General features: G+C 33.2%; 1 protein-coding gene across 1 annotated transcript in view; it reads left to right on the top strand.

Moving 5' to 3' along the window:
• The first annotated feature begins 2881 nt into the window (after nucleotides 1-2881).
• LOC129231535 (uncharacterized) overlaps nucleotides 2882-14377 on the top strand; it is a 242663-nt gene continuing 231167 nt past the window's right edge. Inside the window, exon 1 of the mRNA XM_054865877.1 lies at nucleotides 2882-3006. Within this exon, the coding sequence (XP_054721852.1) occupies nucleotides 2949-3006 (58 nt within the window). The 5' untranslated portion in view covers nucleotides 2882-2948. The remainder of the gene's footprint in view (nucleotides 3007-14377) is intronic.

The raw sequence follows: 14377 nt of genomic DNA on the forward strand, positions 1-14377 counted from the left end.
CGCCCGAATAATTTTACCCTCTTTTTAAAGCCTTTTATTGTTCAAAATGGGTCATCAAGGTGATAAATAGGAAAAAAAGAACGAAGTTACATATTGTATCACTTTTTAAAGTTAGAAAACACTATCTAACTCAACTCAAATGAACGTTTTACAATCTATCTTATGTACGGTTTTAAAGGAATGTAGAAGGAATGACCAACAAAAACGTAACCGAAGTAAACGGGGTAGAAAAATTGTAACACGTGGCAGAGATGAACCCAAATTAAAGTAAATCGTCCAAAATAATCGTTGAAAAATACTTCTTACGGCCATAACTGTTGGAAAGAATGTATACTTATCTTGTCCACGCCAACTACACTTGGACGGTTGCATAAACTGCAGTTTTAATTGCGGATCTACGAAGTAAGACCAAAGATAAACATGAAGCAGAAACATGCAAGACTCTCCTGGAGCAAAGAGAAGCTCATAGAGGGGCAACAAGGTTGGAAAAGTATTATATTTAGTGATGAATCTCTCTTTGAAATATCTGTGAACAAAAAAAGTGTTCGGGTTTGACGTTTAAAAAGAAAAGCGTATGAGAAATAATGTGTAAGGCTTTCTCTTCAATTTAACACATCCCTTTTGGTTTGTGGGTGCATGAGTGCTGCTGGAATTGGGAAATTATGTATATCTTAATATAAAACAATGCGTGACTTCGTTGTTTATTTATAACATTGCATGATACTTCATCTGAGTCACAGCAGTTACACATTTATGACACATTTTATCTTTCAGCCAGTTTCTACTCCGTGTCATATCTCCAAATCGACTCATAGATTTATAACAGAGAGAGGAATTTCGGTATTAAACTGATCGAGCAACTCTACCAACTACAATACGTTAAGGAATTTGTTGTACCGTCAAATTTAAAGAAAGCGGTTCAAGACCTGGTGCCCATAACAAAATTGAGTTCATTGCCGTATTGAAGAGGGTATGGAAACAGTGTTAGAAACGATTAATGTAAACAGGTGGTAGAATCCGTGTTTGAAAGGATTAAAGCATTGAATCCAGCAAAAAATGACACATTCTAGTATTGATATTGTTTCTCATGAAGCTGTTTTCCCCCCTTTAAAATGAATATTCTAATTTTTTGACTCAATGTAAACCTTCATCACTATAAACTTTTGGATTATTCTGTCTAAGATTATTTTAAATGAGGTATATTTGAAATGAAATGCATACTTTAAGGTCTAAGAAAGGTGGCACGTTCAGTTAATTACCTAATTAGTATTTATATTTGGTTAGAATAACCTTTTTCCCAAAAAGTGAGAAGTATTCTGTTATTTTGAATTTGGGTTGTATAACAGCCCTTTTGGTTTGTATCAACTTTTGTTGATGAAATCAGATGCAACAGGCAACCTGTAAAGCACGTGCGGTTGCATTTAATCAGGGAATTGTTCGTGACAATTTTTGTTTACAAGAAGTCTTCTGTTTCTTATGAAATACATTCCTTCTCGGGACTTCAGTTTCACACGTTAGTTTCCATGCGGATTTATGAGACATTCCCAATCAGGCCACGCACGCAGTTCAATGATATTGAACTACAGTCGCTTTTTGTTTGAAATATTTCAACAAATTTATTAAAGCTTTTAACTAAATAATGTAAAACAATGAGAAGGGTAAACGGATGTAAGAAGACTTTTCCAAGTTTTAAGTAAACCGCCTGCAAGTTAAAATCTTGGGAACGTGATTGAAGGAGTCTAGGTTTTTTTAAATTGTACTTTACAGTAGCACCCCTTCCAGGGCAACTATTACCATATATTGCATCGACACAGCTAAAAAGTTATCCAACTAGTTGTACTGAATATCATCAATTTTTCAGTTCGAGTCTTACACCCCTTTAATATTAGATGCTCCATATACGTATATATAAGTGCATTATTTCTATGATCTTAAATTACTAAATATGCCTTTTTTTTCGTATCGAGTTTAATAGTCTCAGGTATCGATGAAACCCTGTGCTTGAACAGAAAATTCATCGTCAGTCAAAAATAAATGACAAGGCTTAAACGAAGATATTGCCAAGTTGGCATCATCTTTGACAACGTATTTTCGGCGCCGAATTTGACAAAAAAAAAAAAAACCGCCAGTTTTCGTTACGTTTGGGGCGATATTTGAAGATTTTTTTGAACCTTGTGGAGCATTATAATCATTTGAATATTATCAAGATCACGTGACACACGTGCTGAAGTCATTCACCCAAAAGTCAATCGTAAGTTAACTTTTCACAACCATAGCTTAGGTTTGCCATACATACATACATAGATTGATACGATCGGTTTTTAATAGTATAGATAGTCATATTTTCTGTACTCAAAGCTTGAAAATGATTATTATTTACAGCTAATAACATTTCTTCTCCGTCCCTCTCTGAGAGCTAAATACATTCACTATTCTTTCAAGAACAGAGTCTGATTTTCAATGCATTGCAAGCCCCCAGCAAGTTTTCCGGGCGTGAGGGACAAGAAAAGTCAGAGGCATTTTAATCATATGAAACACATGCGTAGTATAATTGCTCTTATACTCATGATATACATATCAGATGCTTCTATACTGGAATACCTTTTTCGATTCAAATGTTGTGTAAGCAACAGCAGTTATGTAAGTAAATGATAAAAGATTTGAGGGTCAAACATATTGGAATGTAGATTACCACACTGTATTATTTAACTTTTTGAAAGCTCTAAATTTTAGAATACTTACAGAGTAGCATTAGCTTCAAAAGTTTAGATATTTTTCAACAATTAAAAATAAGCATTGTAACTCACAATTCCATTAACTGATTCATTTTCGGTAATTTGCCTTAATGTCTGTTACAGCAAGGTCCACCATCTGTGAAGAGCAAGGTCCTTCAAAGAACTCACTCTTTGCAACTGAGTTCAGAGAAAAGACATGATGCTCTAAAGCGGATGCACAGCTTGTGGGCAACTACGTCTCAAGATCCTGAACTCATACCAAATGGTAAAGGTAAGAACATTGAAATGCTTCTTTCTTTTGACAAATTTGCTTTTTTACCTTTCACATAAAGCAAACCGGACATCCGGCTTGAGGAGTATTGGTAACTCTTATGAAGAGAAGAGACTTGCTCAAAATAAAATTTTCTTTTTTTTTATCACTCATTGTAGCCATACTAATTCTGCAAACGATAAAGCAAAGAACGTTTTCAGTAATTGTTAACCATCTAGTTTTTAATAAGAAGGGGATCCATAAATCATGACAAAAGTGGTAACTGTTCTGAATAATTTAGTTTGGGAATTTCAAATAGAGTAAACTATAGAATGATGTTGTAGAATAATATCACACTACCTTCCTCTTTTGAAATTAAAAAAATCGTTTCTGATATCTGACAGCAAATTTTTATTTTCCGTGCAAAATGTTTTAGTGTTAAACGGATTAATTTATTGCGCCTACATAACATAAGTAAAGATTAGTAAAAATGTTTTTTTAAATATAAGTATTGATAACATAGTTTTCTTGCGTTTTTTACTCATGTTTTAACCTGTTACAATGGATAAGTACCTAATAGCTCGAAATTTGAAAAGCAATCTGTAATTTGTAAACAACGAAACGGTAATTTCGGTAAACATATTTGGAGATAATGGACAATGACAAGTTCTGTAGCCAAAGGGCGAAACGCATTTAATTAGTAAGCAAATTGATGTTGTGATATTTGAAGAAAATGGAAACATATTTTCGTGCTATCACGTGCATTCACCAGTGCTTCATAAATCGATAAATTCAATGTAAGAGCAAGGTTTAGAGAGCTTATGAAACTTAATATTTGTATTTATGAGAAACATTCACATCGGCGCTTTTTTTCCGGAAATATTTGGTAAAAAAAATTTTCATCAAAACAATTTTTAAGAAAGTAACTTATTGTAAGTTTGACCAACATGGTTGAAAACGTATTCTTTAAAAAATTTTAGCTGAAGCTGTAACCGATAAATGCGACTAATATGAAGGTTGACTTGCGAAAATCCAACGCTTACTTCAAAGAAACGCTTAAATAAAAAGCTGAATGAGTACGAAATTAAGTTTATTTTGGAATAAATAAGATTGTGCTTAAGAATATTTTTGATGAAGGAGTAATATAGATAGAAAATGAAGTCGTGATTCTACTTCTATTGAAACTAACCTTCAAATTTGAAGAGATCCCAAGAGCAGGTTCTTTTACAATTTTATATAGGGTAAATAAAGGAATGCTAGGTATTTACAGACTGATACACTCACTAAATGATTCTGTACCTTTTCCTTTGGCTGCTTTTAGCGTATGTTATTTTTGGTACAGTTATTTTGCGATCGTTAAAGCACGCATAGGTGAATCTTTAGAAAACTGGCTAAGATTGTTTTCATTGATAAACAGTTAACGTATTAACAAAATAGTTTAACTTCAGAAATCAGCAGGAAAACTAAAGTAAAGAAAAAGCTGGAATGTTTCATTTTAGCTAAAATCTTTTAAATAGAAACTTTCATCAGAGTACGAGTAAATGAATTTCCGACATTTAACGGTTGAAAAGTTTTGCAAGCAAAATGTACTCCTTTATGGTTCTGCGTAGTTTTCTTAATTTTCAGAAAAATTTCAGCAAATGGATTCATTGTGACATTTTTAAAACATCTTTTCCCCTGACCATTACTTGATCACAACTTGTTTCCCTTTGATAACTAGAAACATTTTCTTCAACATTCTTTTAGAGTAAAAAAAAAAAATATTTACGAGTGCTCCCAAATGTAACGCAAAAGACCAGACTCATGAACCTTTGACAAATAAGTATTGTTCTTGACCGCAACCATTAAAAAATATCACCAGTGGCGACACCTAGTGTCAGACCGTCGAAACTTAGGGGAACTAAAGCCCTCGATCCGTCTCTTTCCGAAGAGAAGAATTCAGGGCTTTAAGGGGAACGAAATATGGCTACCTTATCCTATACAACGGTCCTACAACTAAGATGAAAAAATCTGAAACACCTCTAAGTCGAAACGTGCAACAGGTAAATTAAACGCTTTTGCGGTGATGCATGCCTCTTCCTATCACGATGAATTGTGCCTGAAAAGTAGCCAAGCCATGGTTTTTCTCATGAAACTAATAACGAAATACCTCTTATTTTACTGATCTTAGTAGGTGAAGCGAGGGGTGCTATATTTATTCCATTGCATTTTCTTATTTTCAATGTTAGTGTACGCCTATAAGTCAATGAGGAGCACATTCTTTTTTTTTTTTAATAAAGATATATAATGCTTCGGTAGTTTTTTTTTTTTTTTTTTTTCTTTCATTTAATTCTTCTGACCGAGATAAATTGGCAATAGTAACTTCTTTATGTGCATTTCCAAATAGAATACGACTAGCAAATGTTTGGGATTCATTTACTTTGGTACACATTTTTTATTTCAACATATCCAAAAGCCTGGCAGTAAAAAATGTCCTCAAGTTAAAAAAAAAGAAGAAGGAAATACACTACAGAATTAAAATGTTTTTCCGCCATTTGCTAAATGCAACAGTTTTTAACAATTTTGAGAATTTTTGAAAATAAAACTGCACTTAAGTGTTCATTCACAGGTTGGTCTCCCTTTTAGATATGTTTAAAAGTGACTGCGGAATTGTGCTTACCTATACATTGCTGCAATGAAAGATTGTCACGGTCTTGGTTTTAATATAGTTTAGGGTTTTTGCCTGTGTGCTCTGTGGAAAGATCAAATATTAAAATTAGTGCCGAGACGAAATGGTCGATGATGCTGTAAAACCAGCTTAACATGCAGGCTGCTTTAAAAAAGAGTAAAATATTTTTGATAGTAAAGTAGAGTTTCCAGATATTTTCCAATATCTTCTTGGTTTTAATATTCATCTATTTAACAATTAACGCTGTTTGAAAGTGCAACTGTGGAAATTTCTATTAGATTAACGAGCAATTCAGTATTCCGTCAAATGATTTTCACGAGGACAGTGATTGGGCTTCCGTTGTAGAGTAAAACTGGCTTGAGATGGAAAGTAACAGCAACAAACCTCCGTCGTTTAGGGTTTTTGTCTGTGTGGCTCTGTGGAAAAATCAAAGATTGAAATTACTGAATGGATGAAATTGTCGATGTTGCTGTAAAACCAGCTTAACATGCAGGCTGCTTTTCAAAAGAATCAAATATTTTTTAGAGTAATCTAGAGCTTGCAGATCCTTTCCAATATCCGTACTGTTAATTTATATTATTCTAGCTGCATTGTCCGGCTTTGCACGGTCTACCTTTAAAAAAAAAAGTTATGTCAAGTTACGCGTGTTCAACAATCAGGCTTCGATTAGAGAAACAAAATCTGTAAAATTTTCCATCAGAACAATCATTCTCAAAAAAAAAGAAAACATCAAATCTAAAATTCCTGAATAAATTAAACGCAACCCTCCATAAATACGACTAAAATCCTAAAGAAAAGAAGAAGAAAGAAGACAAAACGCCAAATAATAATCAAAAGGAAAAATTTTTATTTCAAAACAAAAAAAAAAATCTTTTTAGTCACAGTTGAGAAAAAAAAGTGGCAACCTTCTGAATTGTCTTCACGCTAATTTAAAATGGGATCGCGCAAACGATACATTTTTGACACAAAATTTCTATTTCATTAGGCTTAATGATGCTTTTTAATTTTTTCCCGGTGATTTCACAGCTTTTTTTTTTTAAAAATTCGAATGAACTGAATGAACTGCATGAGTGTTTTACGCGGGCTTTCGAATGGGACCTGAATCAAAGAAATCGGATAATAATTTTGGGTAGAAAGAGCCATTTAATGACATTTTCGGTCTTTAAAATTAAAATTCGAACGGTTCGGTTCTTTTTTTTTTTTTTGGCGTTCGAACCCCCCCCCCCCCCTCTTATATTCCGTCCCGGGTGCCCAAGTTTGGGTCTCTGCCAAATTTGGTCGAGATCCGACGTAAACTGTGGAGTTGTATAAGGAACATACACACACACTCATATAAATATATTCTCTGTTTTATTAATATAGATTATTATTAATTTACGCTTCAAAATTTTTTGATGTTTTCTCAAAAAATCTTCAGAAAAATTTTGAGTACAGAAAAAGCTAAATGTTTATATCTTAAACCAGAAAACTTTTTTAAGAACGGATTCAGTTGTCCATGCTGACCAACTGAATTAATCGTTTTGAGCTCTGAAAATGATCATGAAAATCTTATAAAGGTGATTTTTTTAAAAAGGAAAACGTAAATGGTAAAACAGCGTTAAAATATTATTAAAATAAGGGACCAAAAATCAACATAAAATATTGTAATGTGCTATTTAAAAGAATGTTTCCTTAGTCGAAATGAATTATTTTATGGAACTTCGTGGACTACTGTTAATTTAACCGAAATACTTTGAGTAAATGCACATTTGCTCCTAACCCAGTATACGTACTTTCAACGTTTGAATAAAAAAGCCTTTCAGTAAGAGATTTCCATCGCTTGAATATCAAAATCCTAAGATGAAAGTTCTAATTTCTTCAGAAAGGTCATTCACTTTGTGAAAGGATAACTTGTTCCGCTGATCAGAACATGGGTAAAACTGTTTAGTTTAAATGGTCTAAATGTAAATTATCTGCTGTAATAAGTAATCAGAAATTGAACAAATTAAAAAAAACTGCCAGTTTTTAAATTTAAGCAAATTTTTTTATACATATTACTCTATTCATGTGGGTGACAAGATATATAAGTTTGATAAAGCAATGACGGTATCATATTTGAATTTAGCTGCAGCTAAACTTTAGTCTAAAAAGCGAGCAAAATATAACTTGAGATAAAATCAAAAAGCCACTTACTTTTTTATCTCGAAAACATTTTTTCTTTACAAAGAACATATGGCATGAAGTGCATTTTAACCTCTTGTGAATCGGGGCGACTTTCTGTTCTTAAAATACGTCAGTATTAATTTTATTAAATGTAGTCATAGTAACGGTAGTGAAGTTGCTACAGAAAATGCTTTCAAGATGTTTAACTCGCCTGATGTAAGTCGATGCTTTCTGAAGTGTATATCAATATTTTTACATTCTTGAAAAAGAAATTGCGTGAAACTAAAATGGGAATCTTTATGTGTGAATGTTAAATTTATTTTCTTTTAACTGTAAAAATTGATAAGTTCTTGGACCAAAATGAGAACTGTTCTAATTTGCGCGACTAGAGGTAGTTATCAAAATAATGGAAACACTTGGGAAAAAATGTTGGAAATCGCTACTCTTCCGTAAATGTTCTGTTCATAAAGTTGCCCTTCTAACTTTAATCGCTTACGCTGGTGATTCTATATGGTGATTCAGTTCTGTGGTCATTTTTGCTGCTGTTATTGACTTTTTACACATTACAATTCACTTTAATACCCGTCGGTTTATTTCACTGAGCTTCTCTTTCCGCCCACTATTTTGCTTTGCCGAGCTTCTCTTACCGCGCTGCGTGTATGCTGTCATGACTTTAGATACTGTACTTTTAAATGCGCCAAAAAGTTGAAATGTTTCAGTTACACTTGCTTCAGCTAGATTTTGCTAACAATTTTTAGCCAACAATTTGTCCTCTTTAAAAATTTGAGAGGTCCGACATTTCACGTGCTTGAAAAAAATCCAAGACTTCCAGAATTTCCGTTAAACCACCAAATAGTACCATAATATGTACATTGCTATTTATTTAAAAAAAAACAGACATCTAATTTTTTATTCTTTATTACTTACAAAACACATTCAAAAATGTCACTTTTATTCTCAGGTGTTTCCATTATTTTGATAACTACCTGTATATATATATATATATATATATATATATATATATATATATATATATATATATATATATATATATATATATATATATATATATATATATATATATATATATATATAATTTCCGAAAGGAAATATACAATTTCTCCCTCCTTCTAACTTTTTCTAACTTTGCTCCAATCAACAAAAAATTCACGTCACTTGGAAATCTTCTAGAAGCACTTCAAGAACCTAAAAGTTAGATCAATCCCTAAAATCACATCAAGAAATTTTAAATATTCGAGGTTTTTTTCGATAAGGCAATATTTTATTTAAGATAAGTACATTTTTATGAGAAACAACAATTTATGTAGAATCAGAACATAATTTGACCGAACAAACGTTGAACAATATTTCTTATGTGAAGTAATAATAGCAAAGGATATTTTCCAGTCTTCAGCAAAGTATTTGGATAATAAACTGTTTTTTTTGTGATCTTTTGTGAGAATATTATTGCATTCTTGAATTAGTTTGACACCTCTTTCTGCAGTATCATTCACAACAACTATTTTATCAAGTTTTTCAATTTCATTTTTTTAGGCAGGATCACCCTTCAATTTTGAAGGGCCATTGTTGATGAAATAATTTTGATAGAAAATCTCGTGTAGAAAATGTTTTAACGGAACTTAAAAAAGAAGAGAACTCGTTGTTTACAAACGAAAAATATTGTTTTGTGGCAGAGTGCACCTCTTTTGTTGATTTTTTTTCTTTATTTTATTCTTAAATTTTTCTCTGCTTTCATCTTCACGTAAGTCATACTTGTTTTAACCTTGGGAGAAATATTGTCATGCATAAGTGATACAGCCGCGATATTAGCGTTTAAGTAAAAAGTTGGTTTTCAATTTTCTTCTGAACAACCTTGAAGATTTCTGAATCAATATCCTGATAACTGATAGTTTGAGAAGTGAATAAATAATCATGATATGGTGCTTTAAATGATTTTCATGATAGAAGTCAGACTCAAGAATGCACTCAAGAAAAATACATACTTTTAAAAAAAGTTCTCCTTCAGATTGTTAAAATTGACCTTGAAGTAAGTAAATTTTGGGTACATAAACAGTCTTTAACATCCCCTTATAGCATTAATTACTTTATTTCTAGAATGCGGAATGATACAATTTCGGTCTTTGGAACACCGGTAGGAAATTTCATAGTTAACTCCAACTCTAATGAATAAATTTCTTGATCTTGTTTTTTTTTTTTTTTTTTTTTTTTTTTCCCCTTGGTAGAGTTTCTGTTTAGAAAATTCAAGAATTTTAGAGTGTCTATTACCAGGTATTTCAACGATACAACTTGTACAAGTGTGTTCACCACTGTTTTTTTTTTTTTTTTTTTTTTTTTTGGTTTCTTTAAATCTTTTGGAAAGTTTCATTAGAAGTTGTACTCATCAGCAAGTGAAAGCAACCCCTTAAAGTTAATTCAAAATATGATGCCGACAAGGAAGGAACAAAATATTTCGATTAAGCAATTTATCTACAATGAAACATATGACAGTTATATGACCTAATATGTTGCTTGCTACCGAATCGCAGCAAAGTGTTTAAATTTTATCTGTTATACCCCGCTTCTCTACTTCTTGGGGAACAGCCAAAACTTGCTTTTCTGCTGAAGATTATGGAATTTCAGGGACATTTCCATCCATTGCTTCCTGCCTTGAAAATTTGCTGTTATTTCCTGTCTGTTGATTATTCTTTTCAACATCTCAAAATGCTGAGAGCAAATTTCCATCCCCGTGCTACATAATTCTGGGTCGTCTTTTTGGTCAATTATGTGCTGAATGTCTATGTGTCCCACTTCCCTATAATTCTTTGGAAGGTGTTCCAGGGGAGTTTCATTTCATACCTTAACATCACTTGCAAAAGTTTGTACCATTAATCAATGCGTGAACCTCATTTCCTTCAGTAATTTTACGCCATCAAAAGACAAGAAGAAGTAAAAAACTTTTCAAGTGCCTAAATTTTCTGTAAAAGCCACTGTTGTTCTGGTAGTAGCTGATTTTGCTCATTCATGCCAGAAGGGTATTTCTAGGTCTTTCCTTCATCACTGCTTAAGCGGCAAGGAGTTTTTATTGCATCATATGAGGTAGTGAGAAGCAAAGGAATGTAAGTGGAAAAATTAAAATTTTGGAGATAACCAGTACAAATGATAGAGAACCTCTTCTCTGTGTTGGGGCACGAGATAGTACTAGTAGCCCTGATATAGCTGTATAGCATGATTTAGAAAAAAAATTCCGTGAAAGCCTACCTAGGATGTTATCTTTAAAGTCATTTTACTCAAAACTTGAAAATGCCCACTTACATCCCTTTGCTTCTCACTGCCTCGTATAATATGATAGTTCCATTTCTTCAAAATTATTCTTATTCTGGACTCATCCATTGCAATCAGGTTTAGTATTTTATTTGTATTAATCATATTGCTCGGTCGTCTTTTTTGAGGCAGAAGCATTTCAAATACATTATTCTCTTCATTTTTCATCTGTCCCGAGATACGTTGATGAACTATGTCAAAGAGGTCGATAATAAATTCTACAAACAAATCATTTATTTTCCTTTTGTTTGCTTGCAACCCAAGGAAAAACTTTCCGGTAATTATTTCCAAACATCATAGAGTTTTATTTTCTTATAAATACAGTGTTCTCTTCCGTTTTTTTTTTTTTTTTTTTTCAAAAAAACTGGAACTTCTTAAATCATTGTTGTTGCACTTTCTGCAGCTCTGGACAGCATCTTGCTGAATTACGCTCACTAAAATGCTTCTAAAATTTTTGAATACTTTACATCACAACGCTGTTTTATATAAATAGACTGTCTAATATAACCTTGAGAAATGATGTGCACATTTTTATTTGAGACAGCCTTCAGATCTAAATTTTGTAACGCAAGATTTGCTTACAATTTCTTAAATAAAAAACAACGGCATGTGCCAACCGAAGATCAAGCGCAAGACGTCACGTCATGGTTTTTGTCCGTTCAGTACTTAATAAATTATTTCAGCAGAAAACATTCTGGGCTGGACTGGCTCCTGGGGGGGGGGGGAGATAGACGACCTGTGCCACCGCCTAGGGCAGCAGATTTTAGGAGTGGCAAATTTCATGATGGCAAAATGTATGGAAGCAAAAAAAGAAAGAAAATAAAAAACTCAAATTCGTTCATTAGGTTTTTTTTTTTTTTTTTTTTTTTTTTTTTTTTTTTTTTTTTTTGCGCCACAAATTGAAGCAATAAGTGACGCAGGAGCGGACTGGCTGACTTTTATCCAGTCGGCAAAAGCATATTTTGGCCCACCTCTATAAATTAAAAAAGTTAAATTTAACAATAACAGATATCGATTCTTCCGAGTCGAGCAAATACATTAAACTAAAGCTATAATTCTTATTTTCCTTTATAGTACGGTGCAAATAGACCAAAAAAAGGCCTAACCTTAACATCCAAAGTAAAAGTTTCCCGTCAACTCCAAATTGTTCTATACAGTCCACAAATTGTTTGGCAAAAAGTTACACCGTTTTCAGAGTCGGGTTTAGGGGGGAGGGGGGGAAGAAGTTGATAAATTAGTAGTTTTTATCAGTTTTTCCGAAATATTTAGAAAACTATGGTGTTTAGCGCAAAAAGTGCAATATACAAAATAATCTACACTAAATTTCGAACAAAATGGTCCTAAACATTATTTTGTTAAGTGAATGATTGCAGAGTTACGGCAGGTGAAATATTGAAATTTTTCGTATTTTTTTAGATTTTTCGGAAAAAATATTCATTATCACTCAGGAAACTAATTTTTTGTATGAGGAGTGTTTTGTAAAAGCAAATTGCGATTTATGGGGCCGGTGGTATGTTTGTGAATAGCCCCTGAAGGAACGACAACCTCACCACCTACTCAAAGGGCTCTACTTTTAAGGGAAAGGAAGCATTCATGGACCGTGGCTATATAAATCTGCGGCACGGAGAAACCCAAACTTTCTGTAGACAATGCCGCAATAAGAATGAATATATTTTAAACATAGATGTTTTTAAATTATAAAAATTCATAATAATTATGATTCATAGTTATATCATTTTTAATGATAACATTTTTATAAGTGCAGCTTATGAAGTTTTTCTTTAGAAAGTAAGCATATTTGCCTGTATATTGCAACCATATTTTATTAAACTTTTTGAAGTTCGTAAAATAAGTTCAATAGTAATATTTAATAAAACTGTATTACGTTAAATCTGACATATTGATGTAAAGTATTCATCAGTATTCAGTCCTCTTCAAACATAGCACCGTCCTCTTCTAGATCTTCGTCTATGATATTAGTGTCCCTGTTATTACTTCTTAGACCTGAGCAATTACTGCACATGCTTGAGCAGTTTAGACCACTATTTCTGCACTCGCAGTTATGGACGCATTCGGCTTTGTAAACGCGCATCCAGCCGCTGCTGAACCTGGTGGTAGGTTCTATATGAATGCTGCCTGGTAGCAGCTGAAGTGGGGGTAAGCCAACTTGTGTGTGTGTGTGAACAATGAATGTATGGGCTGCTTTGCAATAGCCTGCAAGTAATACTAGTAGCGGAAGCTATCTAGATCTTCAGTATTCTTTGCTCCAAACATCGCAAGAAAGAAATACTTTCCTGAGTCAACCACTGAACTGGGGTCAGCTTTGGAATCGTTAAAGACTTAGAAGCTTCGTACGAAGAGCGTTTTTGGCTTACACTTTCCTAGATGGTGAAATGTTTCCCTTCTTGTAGAAAGACGGTACATTGTCACATCCTGTGAAGGCGTATATTGCGAAGAGTACACCCTTCATATCTCCAATGCTTCGCTGAATGTATGAAACAGTGCACACCTTCTCCTGCTGATTGCCTTTCTTTGGTACCACCGTTTTCAATTTGTTTTCTGATGGTGTGTGAACATTCAACAAGACTAGTAAGTCCATGTCATCACCGATCACACAAGCTTCAACTCCATTTTTAGCTTCATCAATCGCTGTTAAAACTATTAATAAGTCAGCGTCACCCGATTCTTGATGAACTGTGTAACCGCCTCTTGTCAGGAGAGAAATAAGGCCCATTTTGTTCTTAGTGTTAGCTAGAAATTCACTTTGGTTGATAGTTACATCGATTGAGTCTTCAATTTTGACTTCAAAATTAGTGGTAGAACGTGATCTACGTAATTGTTCTTCATCTTTTGTGGTTGCTTGCTCGTATTCATCAAAAACAAGTTGCTGGCCTATAATGAGCAATTACGTAATTTATGTATTGCTCGCAAATCTGTTTGAAGGTAGCTGGGAAACGTCAGAAAACACGATGAAGAAGGTGATCTTCATCAATGATGTTGGACGCTTTTTCTAAATCTGGGGTGACCTATGATTCATTTGAATCTGGAACCAAAACAGACACCATTGATTTGCTCCCCTTCCTTATCAAGCCAGATTCGTCGAACAAGGGTGGAGGATATGCACATAATTCAAATTAAAATACAATCGAGCCCGCTTATTAGAATATCTCGCTTAATGTAATACATTTTCAATGTACCAAACCAATGTAATGTTTTGTTTTTATTCCGGTTTTTGGAATATCCCACTTATTAGAATATTTT

The sequence above is a fragment of the Uloborus diversus genome, chromosome 10 (assembly GCF_026930045.1).
Source record: "Uloborus diversus isolate 005 chromosome 10, Udiv.v.3.1, whole genome shotgun sequence".
In the NCBI taxonomy this organism is placed as follows: Eukaryota; Metazoa; Arthropoda; class Arachnida; order Araneae; family Uloboridae; genus Uloborus; species Uloborus diversus.